The 22,808-nt window shown below is 45.9% G+C and overlaps 2 protein-coding genes across 4 annotated transcripts; one reads left to right on the top strand and one right to left on the bottom strand.

Annotated features, from left to right (window-relative positions):
- Window positions 1-66: 66 nt before the first annotated feature.
- RPS18 (ribosomal protein S18) lies at window positions 67-5,585 on the bottom strand. 2 transcript variants are annotated; one of them, XM_023253824.1, is made up of 6 exons: window positions 5,580-5,585; window positions 4,553-4,651; window positions 683-769; window positions 497-598; window positions 307-398; window positions 67-184 (listed from the first exon to the last, which is right to left on the bottom strand). In XM_023253824.1, exons 1-6 carry the CDS (start codon window positions 5,580-5,582, stop codon window positions 109-111), a joined length of 459 nt encoding a protein of 152 aa, XP_023109592.1. In that variant the 5' UTR covers window positions 5,583-5,585; the 3' UTR covers window positions 67-108. The 2 variants fall into 2 exon arrangements, with proteins under 2 accessions (XP_023109592.1, XP_023109591.1); XM_023253823.2 differs by lacking the exon at window positions 5,580-5,585 and adding an exon at window positions 5,123-5,260.
- VPS52 (VPS52 subunit of GARP complex) lies at window positions 5,354-21,370 on the top strand. 2 transcript variants are annotated; one of them, XM_003986005.5, is made up of 20 exons: window positions 5,357-5,652; window positions 6,521-6,605; window positions 6,754-6,806; window positions 6,992-7,067; window positions 7,266-7,333; window positions 7,634-7,809; window positions 8,196-8,346; window positions 8,635-8,735; window positions 8,847-8,979; window positions 9,119-9,176; window positions 9,535-9,668; window positions 10,144-10,299; window positions 10,768-10,886; window positions 11,300-11,423; window positions 11,692-11,787; window positions 11,904-12,011; window positions 12,236-12,301; window positions 19,879-19,990; window positions 20,195-20,313; window positions 20,501-21,370. In XM_003986005.5, the coding sequence occupies exons 1-20, from the start codon at window positions 5,563-5,565 to the stop codon at window positions 20,645-20,647; spliced, it is 2,172 nt and encodes a 723-aa protein (XP_003986054.1). In that variant the 5' UTR covers window positions 5,357-5,562; the 3' UTR covers window positions 20,648-21,370. The 2 variants fall into 2 exon arrangements, with proteins under 2 accessions (XP_044913320.1, XP_003986054.1); XM_045057385.1 differs by lacking the exon at window positions 10,144-10,299 and having other exon boundaries at window positions 5,354-5,652.
- The last annotated feature ends 1,438 nt before the right edge of the window (window positions 21,371-22,808 follow it).

The raw sequence follows: 22,808 nt of genomic DNA, 5'->3' as shown, positions 1-22,808 counted from the left end.
CCCACTGTGGTAGCTTTCCGGATCAGTGTCCCCAGAATAAAGGAGAGAACTACATACAAAGAAGACTTAGGTGTATAAACTATTTATTAACAGACAAGGTCTACAGATTTATTTCTTCTTGGACACACCCACGGTGCGGCCCCTGCGGCCTGTGGTCTTGGTGTGCTGGCCTCGGACACGAAGTCTGCAGGTGAGAAGAGAGAAAGGTCACAGGTCATACACAACATAAAGGAAACACTTGGGGGGCATGAGAAACCTCTGGGAGTCTAGGGGCAGGCAGGGAGAGGAGACTCCCACCCCACTCACCCCCAGAAGTGGCGCAGCCCTCTGTGGGCCCGAATCTTTTTCAGTCGTTCCAGGTCTTCACGGAGTTTGTTATCCAGACCATTGGCCAGGACCTGGATTTGGAAGAGCAACGTTTTACCCACTGACCTCCTAGGACTAATTCTAAGGGGACACCCTGCCTTTCTCTAATCTCTCCCATTTCAATACACACCTGGCTGTATTTTCCATCCTTCACATCCTTTTGTCTGTTCAAAAACCAGTCTGGGATCTTATACTGGCGTGGATTCTGCATAATGGTGATCACACGTTCTACCTGTCAAGCAGGACAAAGGTCAGATACAGATGGCCTCCCTTCCAAGGCAGGCCCAGCCCACAGCACCCCCTTCCTTGTCCTCACCTCATCCTCAGTGAGCTCTCCTGCCCTCTTGGTGAGATCGATGTCTGCTTTCCTCAACACCACATGAGCATATCTTCGCCCTACACCCTGAGGAGAGGTTTTGTAATTTGGGGTTGAGTCTGATTTTTTTTTTTTTTTTTTATTGTTTGTAAGCCCCACTATTCAGCCTTCAACCACCCACTGCACTATACTTTTTTAGATACAAAGCCTAACCATTAAACAGAAAAGGTTTTATTCAGGAGCGGGTCCAAAAGAAAGCACATCTTTTCATACTGCTCAACACATACATTCATCAAGTGATGGCTCTTAAGACACTGCAGCAGCACCCAAGAATGGTACCTTCTAGTCTCTGCATTGTGGAGGACCAAAGGCTTGGCTCTCAACGTGGATGCAGCAGCAAGAGTAAGGACTTTTGGGGTAATAGGGTTGATCAAGGGGTGGGATTGTGGTGCTCTGGGTCTCTAAGGGCCATAGTCCTTTGGGCAGGTCACCTCATCGCAATGATTAGTTTTCTAAGATCACAAACTTGATGGTCTGTGCTCAGAGATGAGCAGGCCACAGGGAGCTAACCACCCAAACCAAACTCAAGAAAACTAACACACTGGTGGCATTGTGCCGGCATCAACACGGGTACTTTGCCACCCAAACTTGCACCTGAATGGTGAAGGATGGTGTACCAGGTTGAATAGTGCCCCTCCCCTCACTCCACTGTATGTCCACCTAGAATGTGACCTTATCTGGAAAAACGGTCATTCCAAATATACTTAGTTAAAATGAGGTTAGACCAGATTAGTGCAGGCCCTGAATCCAATGACTAGTATCCTCACAAAAAGAGAAGACGAAGAGCAAAGGCCATGTAATAAGAAGAGCGACACAGCTACAAGACAAGAAATAGCAAGGACTGTTGGCAACCACCAGAAGATTGATTCCTAGAGCCTTCTGAGGGAGCTCACACCTTGATTTTGGATGTTTGGCCTCCAGAACTATAGGAATAAGTTTTCTGTTGGTTTAAGCCAAGAAGTAGCTTGTTTCAGTTGCCCCAGGAAACGAAGACTTATTTCCTCTCTGTAAGAAATGACCTGGAATATCAAATTATCAGAAGATATTAAGGTCTAAGCCTCTCATTTACAGATAGGGGTGCCTGGGTGGCTCAGTTAAGCGTCCAACTTGACTTCCGGCTCAGGTCATGATCTTATAGTCTGTGGGTTCAAGCCCCGCATAGGGTTCTGCGCTGACAGTGCAGAGCCTGTTTGGCATTCTCTCTCCCTCGAAACAGATAAATGTGAAAAAAATAAAAGATTTACAGATAAAATAGTATGTCTGAGGTTTACTTTAAAATGATAGGGAAGAGTGTAGATGAAACAAGAGTTCATATTTTTAGACGATATTCATAGGGGCTAGTAATTTCCTGCCCTCTACTTTTCAATGTTAAAATTTTTCCATAATCAAGTTAAAAAGTTGCTGTTAAGCTAAAATTTTTGAAAGCCCTGTTTGCAGACTGATACAAACTCGCCAACTTCCTAAGTTAGGACCCTAGATCCCCCTTTCTCAGCCAAGGAGACCACCTCTGTTTTCTCCATCCAGAAGAGTATACTCAAGGAACCATCACTCATTATTTGTAGCCCAATGGCCTAGACCATATAATAGAAGAGTTGGCACCAAATTAATATTACTCTCAGAAAGTATTTAATGCGGTGTTACTCATGGGACAGGACCTGAATTCTTCAAACATGGCCAGTGGGTTACTTCCCAGGTTTCCAAGTAACCCACAGATGGCAGTATCCCCCTGATTTAGAGGAAAGGCAGAAAACCAGAGAACCTTAAATAGACACAGCAAAAGTCTTCAAGTGGAAACGAAACAATTAGGAAAGGATCGTTGGTATACAATAATCTGATAAGGTCTGTATTATTTCTCAATATCCTCTTCTGCTTGAGTCAGTTTCCATTCTTCATCCTTCCCCATCCAATTAATCTTACCTTTTTTTTTTTTTGAGGAATCCCTCATACCCAGCCTCCACTTTCTTCCAGTTTCTAATTATTAACCCCCCCCCCCCAATTATGGATCCTTAGAAAAGATCTTCTCCAAGCTTTAGTTCTCTCAGCAAAGAGCTAGGTGCATTTGCTGGCTCTCCACACAATTAGCAAAAACCTCTGTATCGTCTATCTCTAGGAATAACCTTTCCCAGTGATAAGCAAAGTGTAATAAGACTTATTACAAAATTCACAAATTACCTTTAAGTCCTTTGGTTAAATTGTTAAGTGGACTACAAACACATATTTAATGAAAGTAAATACAAAACCAGTTAATTTCAAAGAGGCAGAGAGAAAGGGATTAACACAAGCATTCCATTAGCCATCACCATCTTTTATACAGGCACATCTCATTTCATTGCACTGTGCAGATATTGTGGTTTTTGTTCTTTTACACAATGAAGGCTTATGGCAAATTCTGTGTCAAACGAATCTATCGGTGCCATTTTCCTAAAAGCATTGTGCTGGTGTCACATTTTGGTAATTCTCACAATATTTCACTTTTTAGTTAAATATTATAGTCATTATAGTGATCTGTGATTATGACTCCTTGAAAACTCATGATTAGCATTTCTTCCAGCAATAAAGTATTTTTAAATCAAGGTACACACATTTTTTTAGACATAATCCTACACACTTAATATTGACTACAGTGTAAATATAACTTGCATATGCAACAAGAAACCAAAAGATTCATTTGACTCACTTTATTGCCTGGAACTGAGCCTGCCATATACATCTGTATGCTGTGCCTGTCTGTATTCACTATCCCATTTTAGCCTCATAACAACGCTTGAAAAGGGTACTATATTTTACACCATCTTACTAGTTTCACATAATAACCAAAGAAAGCAATCTTTTTATACACCGTTTAAGAAAAAACGAAAGCTGTGCTTCCTGCAGTATAACATGAAAAAGCAAAGGAATTTGATGTGATGAATCAAAGCTAGGATATACAATTCTAAATTAACAAGTTATTTTGTATTTGTCTCCTTTAAATTTTTTGAAACCAGGCTACAGTATCCTGGATCCATTCCCTAACACTGCATAAATACACCAATTATGCACCAGAAGCAGGGGATTGTGAGCAAGACAGGGACTATACCCGCCCCCATGATGTCCACAGAAGGGGAGAAAACACACTCAGCCATTCCACAATTATACGTACGGGCCAAAAACTACAATAGAATAATGTCTCCATCTGGAAGGCCAATTCATCAGGTTGGTGAAGGGAATCATCCAAGCCTGTGCTCCCTGACCTAATTCACAGAATGAACCAAACACTTGTTCCCATCAACAGAAACAGGAAATGCGTTTCATTCACCTCTGGCATCAGAGTTAAACAACCTGCTCATGATGTAGTGACACCCTCCTACTTCCCAACTATTGGTTTCTTCATGCTGGGAATCTGTTGGCATTTCTATGTACCCCCCACCCCCCCCAATGTGCAATTATACAATTTCTAGGGTGTATGTATTCCCACAGTGATGGCTGCTGTTATGATGCACTCCTGTAGGAATCAGAAACCAAATTTAGAACAAACCTCACAAGAGGATCATGGCTGATGGTCCAGTAAAATTTTAGTGAATTCTGGTAGACAAAGGAACCCACTCCCTTTCCCCTAAAATTATCTTGGCTTCTACTCAGACTGTTCTCTGGCTTTCTTTACTTACCTTCTGGGGTGAATGTGGCCAGGGATTAGGGGAATTAATCACTCTTTTAACCATTCTTTTGTTTTTACCCAGCTAGTTGGGACGTGTGTTTCTTCAACCCTGCCTCACTTACAGCTGTCTTAACCTAAGTATCATTTTTCAGTCTCCATTCCTTACTCTACTTTACCTTAATTGCAGTGATGGCAAAGGCTATCTTCCGCCGCCCATCGATATTGGTGTTGAGTACTCGCAAAATGTGCTGGAACTTCTCAGGGATTACTAGAGACTGACAGAGATTGGGGGAGAAACCAGACATCACGAATGAACTACTATCAAACAGTAACGTTAAGCTTGTCACACAGGGAGCAACGACCCCCTCCCCCCCCTTCAGTTTTCTCACAACAAACTCTCCTCAGTGCTGCAGACAACAGGACATGAAGTGTTCAGGCCCAGGAAAACGCAACCTTTAGGAGGGGGGAGGTCTTCTGCCCGTTCCCAAAAGTACACTCTGAGTGGCAGACACTGGAGGTCCCCATTCACGCCCAACCTTTTCGCCGCTTTCGAGCGCTCTGGGAGGGACTCTTCCTTTGGCCCACTCCCCAGATGTCTTTAGTTATTCTTCCCCGGGGGGCGCCATCCAAAGACTCGCACAGAAAGTTACGAACCCGGAGAATAGGCCATTTCCGGCCTCCTAATAGCAGACTTTCTGTGTCCCAGTTCCGATGTCGCCAGATCCCGCCACTAACCCCAAGCTTACCATGGCGGCGGCCCCAGCGGCGGCGTGTAGGCCTCCTGTGGAAGAGAGAACGGAAGTGACGTCGTACCCTTATATAGCTACCAGACGGAAGAGGCGGAGCTATCTTGCAGGAGCGCTTCAGGAAATTGTGCCAGAGCCTAGTCGACTTCTGGGAGTCGCTATTGATGGCTACAACTTCCGGTGCTGCCTCCCTTTACAATTCGTAAAGTTCTTTGGTGTGAGAGCGGCAAAGGTTCCGGGATGGAATAGTGCTTAAGACTTCCAATTCCCGTTTTCAGTTGGGTGAAGTGGTTAGGGCTGAAGAGGGAAGGTTGGAGTCAAACAACTTAATTCAAATATCTGGGAACGATTTCGCGCTCCTCAAGACCTTCTAGAATTTGTAGTTCCACTCCAGGGACGGACTCGGCGACTGACAGCTGCCGGAAGTGAGGCTGCGCGGAATGGCCGCCGCTGCGACCATGGCGGCAGCTGCCCGAGAGCTGATGTTGCGGGCTGGGGCCTCAGATATGGAGGAGGAGGAGGGCCCGCTGGTGAGAACGCGGGGCTCTTTCTCTTACGGAGTCTTGTCCGGTCGTCCTCGAGTCAGAAAGGCCTGGGCTGGGTTTAGGCACAAGGGTGGGAGCCCGACTGCTACCGATGATGCTACCTGTTTGGCTTTCCATACCCCCTCCTTGGGACCCGACTTGAGTCTGAGCCGGAAACAGAGTGGCCAAGAGTCAATTTCCCAGAGGCACAATTTCAATTAATTTCCAGATTTGGGGGCAGGATGGAGAAGCAGTGTAGTGTAAAGGTTAAGAACATGGCTTCTCTAGTCAGATTGGGTTCCAGTTCCAGTTTTGCCACTTACACGCTGTGTGTCTTGGGGCAAGTTAACCAGTCTCTCGGTCGTGCTTTATACACATGTAAAGTGAACGAAATAATAAGACGTACCATATAGATTGTTGGTTATTATGGTGAGATGAATGAGTATATGAAGGGTGGCACCTGGCACGCAGGTAAAAGCTATGTGTTAGCTGACGTTTCTAGAAAGGCTGGTGCTCCCCAGAGGGATTGTTGATAGAACACTTGAGATAGCAGGAGTCTGGAAAAGCCTGCATTCAACTGTAAGTTTTGATCTGTCCTCTGCAACTCCTGATTTTTCCCATTGGGACACCTCTACTCTCCGTGGGTTGCCTGTTTCTTTGTCGTATTCCCTACCTATAAGCCCCAAGTAGTAGATTGGGTACAATGTGAAACTCTTGGAATTTTTTGACTCAGTACGTATGGCTCCCTAGTAAACTCCGGCCCGTCCTCCTCTCCCCTCTCCCACCATGCCATGAAGGTTTGCGGATTATCCCATTATATTTGTTCTCCCTATGTTCTTCCTGTGTCCTTTCCCATTAACCTGTCCCTCTCCAGGGGGGTGGTCCTGGTCTTCAGGAGCCATTGCAACTTGGAGAGTTGGACATCTCCTCTGATGAATTCATCCTGGATGAAGTGGATGGTAAGTGATAGAGGTGGATGCAGACTGCTTATGAGGATCTGAGAAGCAAGGGGGCTGGAAATAATAAGGCTGGGATTGGTGGACAGATGTTCAGTTGGGGGAGAGGGAGCTGTGGAGCTGGACCCTTACGATAAACTTCTATTTCCAGTTCACATTCAGGCAAATCTGGAGGATGAATTAGTAAAGGAAGCTCTTAAAACGGTGAGGCTTTCGGCTATACTGATCTGCCCCTCCACTTACCCTCCCTTCAAATAATTAAAAAAGGAAACAGTCTCTTGGACTTATAATGTTACCCTGGTGTCTTATTCTCTAGTCCTGTGTTGATTCTGTCCCAGTGTCCCTTCACTGTGACTTTCTCCTAAGCTGCCATGTTTCTGTTCTCCCAGGGCGTGGATCTCCGACACTATTCAAAGCAGGTTGAGCTGGAGCTACAGCAGATTGAGCAGAAGTCCATTCGGGATTGTATCCTCCAGTAGAGAAAATGGGTGATGTTATTAAAATAGGGATTTTGTGGAGTATGGTGCAGGCAGCCTGGGGTGGGGGTGGGGGCTGACATCTTGTCTCTGAAGTTTCTGTCATCTCAGGGAGAAACTGGAGAGGTCCTGCAGGTCTGAGAATCTCCAACTTTATGGCGAGGCCCCTTGACTTTTTGTGGGTCAGATATCCAAGAGAGTGAGAACATAGCATCTCTGCACAACCAGATTACAGCCTGCGATGCTGTTCTTGAGGTTAGTAACCATGACCTGTGATCCCTAATAACCCTGAACCAGATCACGGTGTCTGGTGCCATTCTTTAGGTCATCAGCCTCAGATGGGGATAGTTAGATTCATTTTCAGGGTGACCTCAGCAGCCTTTCTTGTTGTTACTGCCATAACTAATGTTGCTTGCCAGTGACCTTTGGGGTGCTTTTTACCTCATCACCTGCTACCCTCATGGACTGATACTGAAGACTTCAATAAACTTAGGTGGCCCATTTGTCCCCTACCTACCCTGTGGTGCTCCAGCAACATCTCTGTCCTCCCCCCAGCGCATGGAGCAGATGTTGGGAGCTTTTCAGAGTGACCTCAGCTCTATCAGCTCTGAGATCCGGACACTGCAGGAACAGTCAGGAGCCATGAACATTCGGCTTCGAAACCGCCAGGCAGTTCGGGGGAAACTTGGGGAACTTGTCGATGGTCTGATAGTGCCCTCTGCTCTGATCACGTGAGTTGCCAGTTTGAAGAGTCACAATGTCTGTAGCAGGTAGATGGGCTGGGGTGACCTACCTTACTTATCACGTGGGTCTCCTGGCTTCATGTCATCAGGTGCCTTCCAGAAACTGTTGGGTGGGTTGACAGCCCTTTCAATCTTGATGCATGCGTTAGGCATCCAAGATTAGGAATCATCCAGGGTCAGGCATGTAGTGAGCAGTTTCAAGGCTTATGGGCATGGGAGCAGGGGGAGAGGTTCCAGGAACTTTGTGCATGTATCCTGACTACGTGATACAGTGTGAGAAGGGAGAGGAGACGGTGGATATAAGGGATACGGTTTGGGATCTAGGAATGTCTGGGTCTCCCTCCTAACCCCTTCCACCCATCCCTGCTACCCAGGGCAATTCTGGAGGCCCCAGTGACAGAGCCCAGGTTCCTGGAACAGCTACAGGAACTGGATGCCAAGGCAGCTGCAGTCCGAGAGCAGGAGGCTAGAGGCACAGCGGCCTGTGCAGATGTCAGAGGCATACTCGACCGGCTCCGGGTCAAGGTGAGAGATGGGGATGATAGCCCAGAGATGATAATACTCTTCCTGACACCTTCAACTTAGATTTCCCTGGCAGCGCTCATTGTAGCTTTTCCCCAAAACTTCACCCTACCTTTACCTGGCAGACCTCATCCTCACGTCTCTGGCTTCCCCTGAAAATTTAAAGAAATACTGAAGAGGTATTCTCTACCCTTCATCCTCCAGTATTTAACATTTGGTACTTCCCCCACCACTTCCTGAACAGTAATAAGGTTGCAGCTTCATGCCCTGTGTTTGGTTCCCCGTGTCTAGGCAGTGACGAAGATCCGAGAATTCATCCTGCAGAAGATTTATTCCTTCAGAAAACCAATGACCAACTATCAGATCCCCCAGACGGCACTGCTGAAATACAGGTCACCACCTGAAGGAAGGGCTCAGGATGGCCTCTGAAGTATTGAGCAGCCCATTGTAGTGTCTGCTTTCTTGGGGAGGCAGGGATACTGACTCATCCCTGGCCCCTCCAGGTTCTTCTATCAGTTTCTACTGGGCAATGAACGAGCAACAGCAAAGGAGATCAGGGATGAATATGTGGAAACACTGAGCAAGATCTACCTGTCTTATTATCGCTCTTACCTGGGGCGGCTCATGAAAGTGCAGGTGAGGCCAGGGAGAGAGGCATTCCTAGGAACGTGGGCTGGGAAGAGGGACCACCTCTGGGCAAGGCTGGACAGTAGACAAAAATTTTTTATCACTATAGGAAGAGATGGTTATCAGTTCTCTTTTCTCTTTTTTCTAGTACGAGGAAGTGGCTGAGAAGGATGATCTAATGGGCGTGGAAGACACAGCAAAGAAAGATATCCTAGACCTGAGAAACCCACATACTAGCCCTTGACAGGGAGGGTACTTCCAGCTCAGCCTCAAAGGCATTGCTTCTTGCCTTTTTCTTTGTAACCAAAACCTTTGAGAATGTGATGAAGGCTGTGGCCTTCCTCCCCAGAAAAAGGCACACATCATTTTGACACATGGTTTTGCATATGGTATCAGGGAGGATAGAAGCTCTCTGAAGCCTATTCACAAGTATCAGGTAGAGTGAGGTCCTGGTACTGGGAAGGAAGGACATCTAGGCTGTGTCTAGCTGCCTCCAGTCCCTGAAGGCACTGGGTCTCTGAGTCTGTCACAGTTGTGATCTTATTATTTTCCCTGACCCTTCACGATTCTTCTCGAAGCCTTCCCTCCGCAGCAGGAACACCATCTTCACCCTGGGGACTCGTGGCTCTGTCATCTCCCCCACTGAACTGGAGGCCCCCATCCTGGTGCCCCACACTGCACAGCGGGGAGAACAGAGGGTAGGAGAAGGAACAAGAGTCTGTCACGAGGGGACGCTGAGCCTTGGGTGGGGGAGGCCAGACTGGGCAAAGCCACCCATGCTGTAGGTCCCTGTATCAATTTCCTTAGAACTGGGAGTGGCCTTCTCAGGTCACCCGAGCGTTCTGTGATGTGAGGAGGGTTAAGACTGTTGACTTTGGGGCATATAGAGGGAGAGACTGTCTGAGGGGCGTGACATGTCATGAGGCAGGTTGTGGAGGTGAATGCACGCATAAAAACGGCAGGTGGGGGTAGGTTCTTCTCTTGTGCCCCTTGTCCCCCCTCCTCCTTTCAGTACACATTCAGGTTGCTCTTTCTCAGTCTGCACTTGGGTCAGATGGGAAAGGCCTCCTGAGCTCTCATTACCCAGACTCAATGGTTTTCCAGCTCTGTCTCTGGGGAGTCAGTGTTGGGATCCATCCCTTCTGTTTCTCTTCTTTACCCCTCCCATCCTAGTATCCCTTCGAGGCCCTCTTCCGCAGCCAGCACTATGCCCTCCTAGACAATTCCTGCCGTGAATATCTTTTCATCTGTGAATTCTTTGTTGTGTCTGGCTCAGCTGCGCACGAGCTCTTCAATGCTGTCATGGGCCGTACACTCAGCATGACCCTGGTGAGATCCCCAGCTCCTGTGCCCTTAGACCTCTTTGTCCTCAGTCCTCTTTAACACCTTAGTGGAGTCCTAGCTGTGGTGTTACTGAAACCAGGATTTCCTTATTCTAAAATGTCTATACCTCGTACTCGCAGAGTATATGAAACCCTCAAAGCTTGGGGTCCTGAGGTTACCCCTACTACTGACCCACATTCAGGCAGTAACATCTGAAAACAGAGGGGCCCCCGAAATAGTGCTCAGCCCTGAATTCTGCTGTGATGGGCTTGTGATCATAGATCCTGATGGGCAAGGCAGCAGGACCATGTGAGTGGCCAGTGGACGGGGAAGGAGGGAGCATTTCCTGAGAGATCACACCTCTCCCTCCCTTCCAGTGCCACCTCCCCATAGGAGCACATGCGTTTGTCCATAGCCGCTGGGAATGACACAGTAACATTCTTTTCCAATCTTCTGTTTGTTCCTGAATCATAGAAACACCTGGAGTCCTATCTCACTGACTGCTACGATGCCATTGCTGTTTTTCTCTGTATCCACATTGTTCTCCGATTCCGCAACATTGCAGCGAAGAGGGATGTTCCTGCCCTGGACAGGTCACTGAGTTCTGGTCCTTGATGCCCACTGCCCTTGAACCCATAGTCTTACATGACCCTGCCCTGACCTTTGGACTGCTACTGACCTGATACCTGATTCTTACTCCCATTCATCTGCCTGGAGATAGTACTGCTTTCTGATTCACCTTTCATACCAGTCCTGCTTCCACCAGCCATCAGCTGTTAATTGGGTTCCCCCCCACAGAAACTCTTCCCCTGCCTCCCCCCCCCCCCCCCCCCCATTTCTTACTGACTTCTTAAGTTTTTATTTTAATTCCAGTTAGCTAACATATAGCATTCTGTTAGTGTCAGGTGCACAATATGGTCATTCAACAATTCCATACATGACCCACTGCTCCTCACGACCCCCCTGTTTCTTGCCAGCTGATCTCTGATTCTGATTAAGCCTGCAGGTACTGGGAGCAGGTGCTTGCCTTGCTCTGGCCACGGTTTGAGCTGATCCTGGAGATGAACGTCCAGAGTGTCCGAAGCACTGACCCTCAGCGCCTTGGGGGGCTGGATACTCGGCCCCACTATGTAAGACAGGACAAGGGTAACAAAGGGGTTCTGAAAGGCAGGGCTCTTAGCTTCACTGTGGGGTTGGCCAGGTGTCCAGTTGTGTTGTGGGCCTGGCTGGATATTTGGGCACACTGTGTGAGGGGGCAGTGTAGGAGTGCGCGTGAACTCAGGGTGAGCTGGGCACTGTTGGTTAGAGGGATGGGAAGTAGGAGTCATAAAGGTTAATTGGCCAGCTCCCAGGGGCAGGGGGTTGGTGTGAATTTTCTTCCTACTTTGTCTCCCCAAGATCACACGCCGATATGCAGAATTCTCCTCTGCTCTTGTCAGCATCAATCAGACAATTCCCAACGAGCGGACGATGCAGCTGCTGGGACAGCTACAGGTGAGGGCGGGCAGGACAGCCTTCCCAGCAGCCCAGCTGCCGCAGCCACCTGAGTGTGAGGAGGGCCGTGCGCCCTTGCCTCCACTTGTGTCACCTCCTTCTTCTGACTTTTCCAGGTGGAAGTGGAGAATTTTGTCCTCCGAGTGGCAGCTGAGTTCTCCTCAAGGAAGGAGCAGCTGGTGTTCCTGATCAACAACTACGACATGATGCTGGGTGTGCTGATGGTACAGACACTGCTTCTCCCTTCCTCCCCACCCGGAGAGTTTGGCTTCCCCCACTGCTCTGTTAGCTCCCTGAGGACAGACATGATGTTGGTTTTGTTCCATGTTTTATTCTTGGCGTCTGGCACAGTGCCTGGCCAAGTACAGTAAATGAGGAAGGAAGGGGATATCCTGAAGTGAAGGGCTGCTTCTCCCCACACTTGAGATTTCCCTTTGTCGTCCCTTAGGAGCGGGCTGCAGATGACAGCAAAGAGGTTGAGAGTTTCCAGCAGCTGCTCAATGCTCGGACGCAGGTAGGGGTGTGGGGAAGAAGAAAGGATGGTCTTGTGTGCTGTTTTCAGTTCTGTGTGTGTGTGTGTGTGTGTGTGTAGGATGTGGCAGTTAAAGTATTTTAGGTACACAGACTTGCAACTATTGGTCAGCTTTATTTTCTTTTGTATTTTTTTTTTATAATATACGTGCTCCTGAAGCCACTACGTGCCTTGGCAATAACCAGCATCAAACACTGAATTCTTCCTCACTCCATTTCCTCACTTCTCACAGTCTCCCCTTGACCTATATGTTGTGTTTACCATGTTTTTGCTTTTAAAAATACGTAACAGGGGCGCCTGGGTGGCGCAGTCGGTTAAGCGTCGGACTTCAACCAGGTCACGATCTTGCGGTCCGTGAGTTCGAGCCCCACGTCAGGCTCTGGGCTGATGGCTCAGAGCCTGCAGCCTGTTTCCGACTCTGTGTCTCCCTCGCTCTCTGCCCCTCCCCCGTTCATGCTCTGTCTCTCTCTGTCCCAAAAATAAATAAACATTGGAAAAAAAAAATTAAAAATACATAACAGAAAGAAAAAAAAATATATATATATACGTATATACACATACACACACATATATATATGTATGGTAAGGCAATAATTATTTAGTTTTGTTTTTTTAAAGTTTTTTTTTTTTTTTTTTTAATTTTTTTAACGTTTATTTATTTTTTGAGACAGAGACAGCATGAATGGGGGAGGGTCAGAGAGAGAGAGGGAGACACAGAATCTGAAACAGGCTCCAGGCTCTGAGCTGTCAGCACAGAGCCCGACGCGGGGCTTGAACTCACAAACTGCGAGATCATGACCTGAGCCGAAGTCAGACGCTTAACTGACTGAGCCACCCAGGCTCCCCTAAAGTTTTTGTTTTTTATTTATTTTCTTTTTTGAAGTTGGCTCTACACCCAGTGTGGGGCTCAAACTCACAACCTGACTCTGAGCCACCCAGGAGCCCCTGTGTATTTTTCGATTTATAAAAGTTTTTTTTTGTATTAATTTTATTTATGAAACCAATGTTTTGATCATATAGTTTGTAGATATTTTTCGGTGTTTTACCTTTTTATTTTTTTTTATGTTGTCTTAAGATGGACATCTTAATTGTCCATCTTAATTGTCTTAATTGTCTTAAAATTAATCTTAATTTTAATATGATTGACTTTACTGATCTTTATTTTTCTGTCTTGTTAGAAATGTTGGGGCGCCTGGGTGGCTCAGTCGTTTAAGCGTCCAACTCTTGATCTCAGCTCAGGTCTTGATCTTGGGGTCATGAGTCAAGCCCCACACTGGGCTCTGTGCTGGGTGTGAAGTCTACTTAAAAAAAAAAAAAAAAAAAAAAAAGAGGGGCGCCTGGGTGGCACAGTCGGTTAAGCGTCCGACTTCAGCCAGGTCACGATCTCGCGGTCTGTGAGTTCGAGCCCCGCGTCAGGCTCTGGGCTGATGGCTCAGAGACTGGAGCCTGTTTCCGATTCTGTGTCTCCCTCTCTCTCTGCCCCTCCCCCGTTCATGCTCTGTCTCTCTCTGTCCCAAAAATAAATAAAAAACGTTGAAAAAAAATTTGAAAAAAAAAAAAAAAAAAAGAAATCTTACATTATCCCAGGGTCAGAAAAATATTATACTACATTTTCCTGTTAATGTAGAATTTTGGTTTTTACATTTAAGCCCTAAATTTACCTGGAATTGATTTTGTGTATGATGTGAGGTAGGAATCTAATTTAATATTTTATGTATAGAAAATGATGGAACCAGAACTATAGAAAATCCCTTTCTTTCTCCATACACAGTGTGCTTCTGTCAGATAGCAAAATGTGTCTTTGTCTCTGTTCTTTTTTTTTTTTTTATGTTTTTTTTTTTTTTTTTATTTTGAGAGAGAGAAAGCAGAGAAGGGGCAGAGAGAGAATCCCAAGCAGGCTCTGCACTGTCAGCACAGAGCCCAGCACGGGGCTTGATCTCACAAATCACGAGATCATGACCTGAGCCCAAATCAAGAGTCTGCCGCTTAACTGACTTGTGCCATCCAGGCACCCCTTGCCTGTCTATTCTATTCCACTGATCAATTTGTCTAACCTGCAATGCAGTTTTAATTGTGCTTTATAACGATGCAAACATGCTCTATGATTATGCAAATATTATGCTATATTATTACACAAATTCTACCTTTTTTAGGAGTATGTTGAGTAGTGTTGACCTCTTGATTTTTCATATAAATTTTACAGTCAGCTTGTAAATTTTGACATTTAAAAAAGTCCGTTAAGGATTTTGATTGGAATTGCACTGATCAATTTGAATCAGTTTGGAAGAATTGATAGTTATGGTATTGAAACGTCTCATCCATGAACATGGGCTCCCCATTTTTCAGGATATTCTTTAATGTCTTTTTTTTTTTTAACTTTTTGTTTTTAGTGTTTATTTATTTTGAGAGACAGAGAGAGACAGAAAGCAAGGGAGGGGCAGAGAGAAAGGAGAGAGAGAATTCCAAGCTGGCTCCAAGCTGCTAGTGCAGAGCCCATTGCAGGGCTTGATCTCACAAACTGTGAGACCATGACCTGCACCGAAATCAAGAGTTGGACGCTCAACCAACTGAGCCACCCAGGCGCCCTGTCTTTAATGTCCTTTCATAACCTTTTATAATTTTCAACACAAAGACATTGCAGATCTTTTGTCAGTTATTCCTAGGTAGGTGTAATATATAGATTTCATCCTACTAGGAGTAAATAAATCCTAATTCTCTGTGTTTAATTTCTTACATCTTTGATCTTTTACTGTTCTGGCTAGGACCTCTCTGACAATGTTGAACAATTGAATAGTGTGCAATAGTGAGAACCCCTGTCCTGTTCCTGATTTTAAAAGGAATGCTTTCATCACTTTCCCATTAGGAATAATGCTGCTGTGTTTTTGTAAATGCCCTTTATCAGGTTAAGAAAATTCCTTTCGGGGCGCCTGGGTGGCGCAGTCGGTTAAGCGTCCGACTTCAGCCAGGTCACGATCTCGCAGTCCGTGAGTTCGAGCCCCGCGTCAGGCTCTGGGCTGATGGCTCAGAGCCTGGAGCCTGTTTCCGATTCTGTGTCTCCCTCTCTCTCTGCTCCTCCCCCGTTCATGCTCTGTCTCTCTCTGTCCCAAAAATAAATAAACGTTGAAGAAAATTCCTTTCAATCCCTAGTGTACTGGGAGTTGTTACTGTAGTTATTCCTATTAGGAATAAACCCACATTCAGGAATAATTACTAGGAGTACTAGGAATAATTGCTAACTTTTTTCCTTTCAAATTGTTCAGACTTCCTGATCTATTCTTTTAGAATTTGCCTTTTAAATAAACTTGTTACTTAAATATTATCATTTTTAAAAGAAATTTTCTTGTTGTTTGAATTGCCGTGTAGAAATGCTCTTGAGGGTGCCTGGGTGGCTCAGTTGGGTAAGTGTCACACTCTTTTTTTTAATGTTTATTTATTTTTGAGAGACAGAGCACGAGCAGGGGAGAGGCAGAGAGAGAGGGAGACACAGAATCCAAAGCAGGCTCCAGGCTTTCAGCTGTCAGCACAGAGCCCGACGCAGGGCTGGATCTCACGAACCTCCAGATCATGACTTGAGCCGAAGTCAGACGCTTAACCGACTGAGCCACCCAGGTGCCCCAAGTGTCTGACTCTTGATTTCGGCTCACGTGATCTCCTGGTTTGTGGGCTGGAGCCTCACATGGAGCTCTGTGCTGACAGTGTGGAGCCTGTTTGGGATGCTCTCTCTCACTCTGTCCCTCCCTTGCTCACGTGCACATGCTCTCTCTCTAAATAAATAGACAAATAAATAAATAAACTTAAAAATGTATTTAAACAAAAAAGAAATGCTATTGATTTTTGTGTATCAACCATATACAAAGCCACCTCCTTAACTTTTTATTTCTAAACATTTCTGGAGGTAGTGTGTGCGTGTTTCTATGTAGATATGACAGTTTTAGTTATTCCTTCCTAATCCTTAAATCTTTAATTTCTTATGTCTTTATTCTCCTCCTGTACTGGCTAGTACCTCCACACAAAGCTGAATAGTTGAGTAGAAGTGATGACAGTGAGAACCCTTATCTTTTCTTAGTTTTAAAAGGAATGTTTTCATCATTTCCCCATTAAGGGTAACATTGCTGTAGGCTTTTTATAGTTACCCTTTCTCAGGTTGAGAAAATTCCTTTCAATCCCTAGCATGCCAAGAGTTATTATCATTACTAGTTTTTCATTACCTATCAATAATTACTTCATTTTTAAAAATTCAAGCATAACTAACATACAGTGTTATATTAGTTTCAGGTGTACAATATAACGATTCAATACATGTCTCAGTGCTCATCAAGATAAGTGTACTTTGAACTTCCTTAATCTATTTCACCCTTCCCCCTACTCTCCATCCCTCTGGCAACCACGTTTGTTCTCTGTGTCTAAGAGTCTACTTTTTGGTTTGTCTCTTTTTTTGACTTTGTTTTGTTTCTTAAGTTCCACATATGTGTGAAATCACATATGGTATTTGCCTTTTTCTGACTGACTTATTTCAGCTAGCATTATACATTCAGGGTCCTTCCATGTTATTGCAAATGGCAGGATTTCATTTGTTTTTATGGCTGATATTCCATTGTATATTCCTTGTCCTTTCATCTGTTGATGGACACTTTGGTTATTTCCATATCTTGGCTGTTGTAAATAAGGCTGCGATAAATATAGGGGTGCATATTATCTTTTCAAATTAGTGTTTTTGTTTTCTTTGGGTAAATACCCAGTAGTGGAATTACTGGATCATATAGTAATTCTATTTTTAATTTTTTGAGGACCCTCCGTACTGTTTTCCACAGTGGCTGCACCAGTTTGCATTTCTACCAACAGTGCACGAGGGTTCATTTTTCTCTACATCCTCACCAACACTTTGGTGTTTAATTTACAGTAGGCCAGAAGTTACTGTTTATTAAAAGCATGAATGGGTGTTGAATTTTTAATCAAGAACGTATGCTTTTTCTGCAGTGGTTGAGGTAATTACATGGTTTTTCTTCTTTATCAGTTTTATGGTTTATGACATTTGTAGACTTTAGAATGTTAAACCTTGCCAGAGGCTTCTGGGTGGCTTGGTTGGTTAAGTGTCCAACTTCGGCTCAGGTCATAAATCTCACAGTTCGTGAGTTCAAACCCCATGTCGGACTCTGTGCTGACAGCTCAGAACCTGGAGCCTGCCTTGGATCTGTGTCTCCCTCTCTCTCTGCCCCTCCACCACTCATGCTCGTGCTCTCTCTCTCTCTCTCTCTCTCAAAAATAAATAAACATTAAAAAAAACTTAAGGAAAAAAAAAAGAAAAGAATGTTAAGGGCACCTGAGTGGCTCAGTTGGTTAAGCGTCCAACTTCAGCTCAGGTCATGATCTCACGGTTTGTGAGTTTGAGCCCCACATCGGGCTCTGTGCTGACAGCTTGGAGCCTGGAGCCTGCTTCGGATTCTGTGTCTCCCCCCTCTCTCTGCCCCTCCCCTGTTTGCATTCTGTCTCTCAAAAATAAATAAACGTTAAAAAATTAAAAAAAAAAACAAGAATGTTAAACCATTCTGGATTTGATCTAATTCATTTAGAATTTTTGTTTCTTTGTCCATAGGTGATACTGGCCATTGATTTTCTTTCCTTGTACTGTCTTTGTATGGTTTTGGTACCAGAGTCATACTGGATTCGGAGGAGGAGGTAGAAAGGAAATATGCCTTCTTTCTTTCTATTCTGAAAGAGTTTAAGGTTGAAATGATCTCTTCCTTGAAAGTTTTCATAGAACTTGCCAACAAAAGCATTTCTGAAGATTTAAAACAATGAAATTCCCTCAAAGTACCACTTTTATTGAATTCTGTAGGTTTGAATATGTAGCATTTTTGAAATAAGTCAGTTCTAAGAATTTTAATATTTCAATTATTTCTTCTTTAGGTCCATGAGATTTTTGGAGGAGTATTTTAAAATTTCCAAAACTGGTTTTCTTATTTATCAAAGGTTTTTTTTTTTTTTTTTAATTAATGTCTAACTTAATTACATTGTGGGTAGAGAATGTGGGGTTTTTTGGTACTGAGTTTTGGAAATTTGTTTAGATTCACTTGTGGCCTAGTACATGATCAACTTTTATAAATGCTCCATGCATGGTTGAGAAGGATGTGTATTCTGTAATTGCTCAGTGTGGAGATCAAGCTTTTTAATTGTATTGTTCAAATTATCTACATCTTTAATGATTTTTTTTTTTTTGCGTGTACTTATCAGTAGTTGAAAGAGATGCTTTGAAATTTGTAGACTTGTCACTTTTTTACTGTAGTTCTATCAAATTTTGCTTTACATAGTTTTAGCTTATTTTATCTAAATTCTTAAAAGTTTAGAATCGGAGGGTGCCTGGGTGGCTTGGTCGGTTAAGCGTCTGACTTCGGCTCAGGTCATGATCTCACGGTCCGTGAGTTCGAGCCCCGTGTCGGGCTCTGTGCTGACAGCTCAGAGCCTGGAGCCTGCTTCGGATTCTGTGTCTCCCTCTCTCTCTGCTCCTCCCCTGTTCATGCTCTGTCTCTCTCTGTCTCAAAAAAATAAATAAACGTTAAAAAAAAATTAAAAAAAAAAAAGTTTAGAATCGGGGGCCACCTCACCAGCCCATTCCTAATCTTGTTGAGTGGTCATCTTTGTGTCTCTATTTTTAGCTTCTTTGAATGTTTCATACAGAATGCACAACCACTGTGTATCTGATAGTTCTGATGTTGGCAATCTTTGCAGGTCTAAGTCCATTGCTTACTACCTATACTGATTCTTATGGTAGTTTTTCCTTTCTTATGTGTCTGATGATCTTTGAGTTGATTGCCTGATCTTATGATCAGGGAGAGTCATATGGGCCTAAAATGGGATTGAGGATATTTTTCTTTTTTCAGTAATTTTATTTTTTAATTAATTATTTTTTTGAGATTGAGAGAGAGAGAGGAGAGGGAACACATGAGCTGGGGAGAGGGGCAGAGGGAGAGAGAGAGAATCTTAAGCAGGCTCCACACTCAGCATGGAGCCTGATGCAGGGCTTGATGCCCATGCCCCTGAGATCATGACCTGAGCCGAAATCAAGTGTCGGAAGCTCAACTGACTGAGCCACCCAGGCACCCTGAGGATGTTTTCTTTCAAGAGGATTTGTCTCTGCCTTTGTAATAGCTGAAAGACGCAATCCACTTAGATCTACATCAGTACCTCTTTGAGGTTCTCATGAGAGACCCAGGCTCTGCTTCTCCACCTGAGTCTGCCATCAGACTCCCTCCGTTTCCAGATAGCAGACTTGCTATGGCCATTTGCCTTCTGGTAGCCTTGCCTCTCCCAGCCGCCCACCCCTCTGGTTCCGGCCCTGACCCCAATTTATTATTACTCTGCTTCCAGCTCCAGTTTAGTTTTTTGGTTTTTGTTTTTGAAGAAGGGGATCCTTGGAGATTTCCCCTACCCCTGAGACCAGTGGTGTCTTAAAGTATATAACTTGCTCTGGGAGTGTTCTGAGGACCCGGTCAGTCATGATCCGCAAGGAAAGGTGCTGACACCAGGGCCCCTTGACCCTGTGTATATGTGTATTTCTACAGGAATTCATTGAAGAGTTGCTGTCTCCCCCTTTTGGAGGTCTGGTGGCATTTGTGAAGGAAGCGGAGGCTTTGATTGAGCGTGGACAGGCTGAGCGGCTTCGAGGGGAAGAAGGTATGAGGATGATGTGGTAGTGGTGGGTTCAGTGGTAAGGTGAGTGGAAAAGAAAAATGAGAGGGTGCAGATCCCATGAGGAGGGTAGAGTAGGAAAATGGGGTTGGATGCCGAGGAAGGCTGTGCCTGGGGGAGGACTTTGGGACAAAGATCACCCTAGCCAAGTTCTTCTCTGACACCCTCTCTCTTTCCTCCTGCCATCAGCCCGGGTTACTCAGCTGATCCGTGGCTTTGGTAGTTCCTGGAAATCATCAGTGGAGTCTCTGAGTCAGGATGTAATGCGGAGTTTCACCAACTTCAGAAATGGGACCAGTATCATCCAGGTGACTTACAACTCCCAGCCCTCACTTTGCCCCACTCTGTCACTAGTTTTTTCCCTGGGCTCGCATCATCCAAGTGACCCTTGATCGTCAACTACCAGCATGCCCAGAATTCTGGATGAGCCCTAGCCTGATTCCTAACATCATCTTCACCACCCTACATGATCCTTCCATGACTTTCTCTGACCAGGGAGCTTTGACCCAGCTGATCCAGCTCTATCATCGGTTCCACCGTGTGCTCTCTCAGCCCCAGCTCCGAGCTCTCCCTGCCAGGGCTGAGCTCATCAACATTCATCATCTAATGGTGGAGCTCAAGAAGCACAAGCCCAACTTCTGATGTCTCGGACCCTGGGATCCACCGGCCTTCTCCATGGACCCTATCCCAGACTCTTCTTCACCTGGGGTTTCCTTTCCAGTTCTCCCTCTGCCTCCCAGGTCCTTGACATGCCTCACCCTGCCTTCATTCCCCGGACCCTGCCTTATCAGGATAAGCTGAATTTCCTTGTTTTCAGGTTCCCAGGACCACTTCCCCCTGGCCTTCCAAAACACCTTTATCATTTTCCCTATTTCATTCGCCATCCTTCCCCCACACACATACACCCAAGTTTTCTTTCCCCAGTAAAACCTTCACTGCCTTGGTCTCTGGTTTACTCAACTCTTGTCACCATGTCCTGAGTCACAAAAGCCCCAGCTCTTGGAATTGATGGCAAGGTGAAACTGCCTCCAAGTCATTGATTCTTCTCCCCTGGCCCCACCCCCAGTGTTTTGTTTTTTGTAGCTTTTTTTTTCTTTTAATATTTATTTTTGAGAGAGTGTAAGTGTGGGAGGGGCAGAGGTGGGGGGACAGAGGATCCAAGCGGGCTGTGCACTGACAGCAGCAACCTGATGCAGGGTTTGAACTCACGAACCAAGAGAACATGACTGAGCCACCGAGGTGCCCCTTTTCTATGGCTTTTTGACCTAAGATCTCAGCAACTTGAACACTAACCAATCCCCTCCTGGCTTGAGAGTTACTCCAAGGTCAGTTTGCAGAAAACAATAAATATTTAATATGACGTAACACACCTTTCCCATTTCCTTCCTCTTTCCTCCTTGGGCCTTCAAGTGGCCCCATCTCTGTTCCAGGGTCACCTTTCCTCTCAGGCTACCTCCTGGGCTTACCTCCCTTCTGATGGGTGTCCATAAGGAAGGGGTACTGGTAGTAAACTTTTTTTTTTTTTTTAATTTTTTAACGTTTATTTACTTTTGATATGGAGACAGAGTGCAGGCAGGGGAAGGGCAGAGAGAGAGAGGGAGACACAGAATCTGAAGCAGGCTCCAGGCTCCCAGCTGTCAACAGAGCCCGACGGGACTCGAACTCACCAACTGTGAGATCATGACCTGAGCCAAAGTTGGATGCCTAACCAACTAAACCACCCAGGCGCCCCCCCAGATAATAGACTCTTAACTGCTTCAGGCCAAAGAAGTGGTGGCATTGGTTTTAGGCAGGAACTATTTCATGAGTAACCAGCCTGGTGGAGGAAGGTGGCCCCTGTTTAAGATGGCCAATACATCAGGTGCTGGGAACATGGCTGTGCAGCCTCCGGCACTGTCCTACGGCTGCCTTGGTTCCCCACTACGGTCTCTCCTTGCATCCCTGCCCCCAAACTGACCCTGGGACTGTCTCCTTTCCTTGAACATCAGCTTTTGAGCTCCTCTGGTTCTGGCTGGCACAACCCTTGATGGAGGGCTGTAGCACCTACACCACTGAGGCAGGTGTAGGACAGGTCTGCAGTGTGTCTGTCTCATCCATTTCTATGTTTGACTTGGAGCCTTCCTGCTGCTTCCCACCTATACACCTCGTTTGAACTCAGACTAGGTAGGAGAGACTCGGAGGCGCCTTCAAGTCCTAAGGGGTAAGGCACAGACAGACTAGGGGTGGGAGGGATGGTAATTGAGGATGTTTCCTCCTCCCCTTATAGCCTGAGGATTCCTTCCCAGGTGCCAGCGAGTGATGGAAGGAAAATGATTTCTGCTTCCCGCTTAGGCCTTCTGGATGCGGGCCCGGCCTGCCAAGGCAGGGGCGGGGTGGGGGGTTCCTGGAAGGCGCCGCCAGAGTCTGAAGGCTGGGTCCTTAACCGCCCAGGGCGCGGGAGGTGGAGAGAAAGGTAGGCGTGCGGGTTGGCCGAGTAGGAACTGTACCGCCTGGCAGACTCTCTGGGTTGGCTGCTGCGGGGTGGGGGCGTGGCGGATGGTGTGCCTTCTCTCGCTCCCGCCTTCTTTGGGTTCCGCCCCATCTCCGAGAGCCGCACTGTGATTGGAAGCCGGACATCAAAGCTGCCTCCTCACTGCTTTGAGAGCCTGGGCGCCCGAGGCTAAAGTGCGGCGGGGACGGGGTGATTTGGGGGGACTGTCGGCGTCTCCTGATTGGCCCAGATGCTTCAGAGGCGGAACCAGGGCAGTGTCCTTAACTGACCTCACCCGGCGCCTCCGCCCCTTGCTCCCTGCTCTCGGCGTGC

This window comes from Felis catus, chromosome B2 (assembly GCF_018350175.1).
Source record: "Felis catus isolate Fca126 chromosome B2, F.catus_Fca126_mat1.0, whole genome shotgun sequence".
Classification (NCBI taxonomy): domain Eukaryota; kingdom Metazoa; phylum Chordata; class Mammalia; order Carnivora; family Felidae; genus Felis; species Felis catus.
This window is presented reverse-complemented; position numbering and strand designations above follow the sequence as displayed.

Coding starts and splice junctions, on each gene's coding strand:
- VPS52 (XM_003986005.5), top strand. CDS start 5,563: ATGGCCGCCGCTGCGACCATGGCGGCAGCTGCCCGAGAGCTGATGTTG. Junction 8,347..8,634: donor TCGACCGGCTCCGGGTCAAG/GTGAGAGATGGG, acceptor CCCCGTGTCTAG/GCAGTGACGAAGATCCGAGA. Junction 11,788..11,903: donor AGCTGCTGGGACAGCTACAG/GTGAGGGCGGGC, acceptor TGACTTTTCCAG/GTGGAAGTGGAGAATTTTGT.
- RPS18 (XM_023253824.1), bottom strand. Junction 599..682: donor GAGAGCTCACTGAGGATGAG/GTGAGGACAAGG, acceptor CCTGCTTGACAG/GTAGAACGTGTGATCACCAT. Junction 185..306: donor GGGCTGCGCCACTTCTGGGG/GTGAGTGGGGTG, acceptor TCTCACCTGCAG/ACTTCGTGTCCGAGGCCAGC.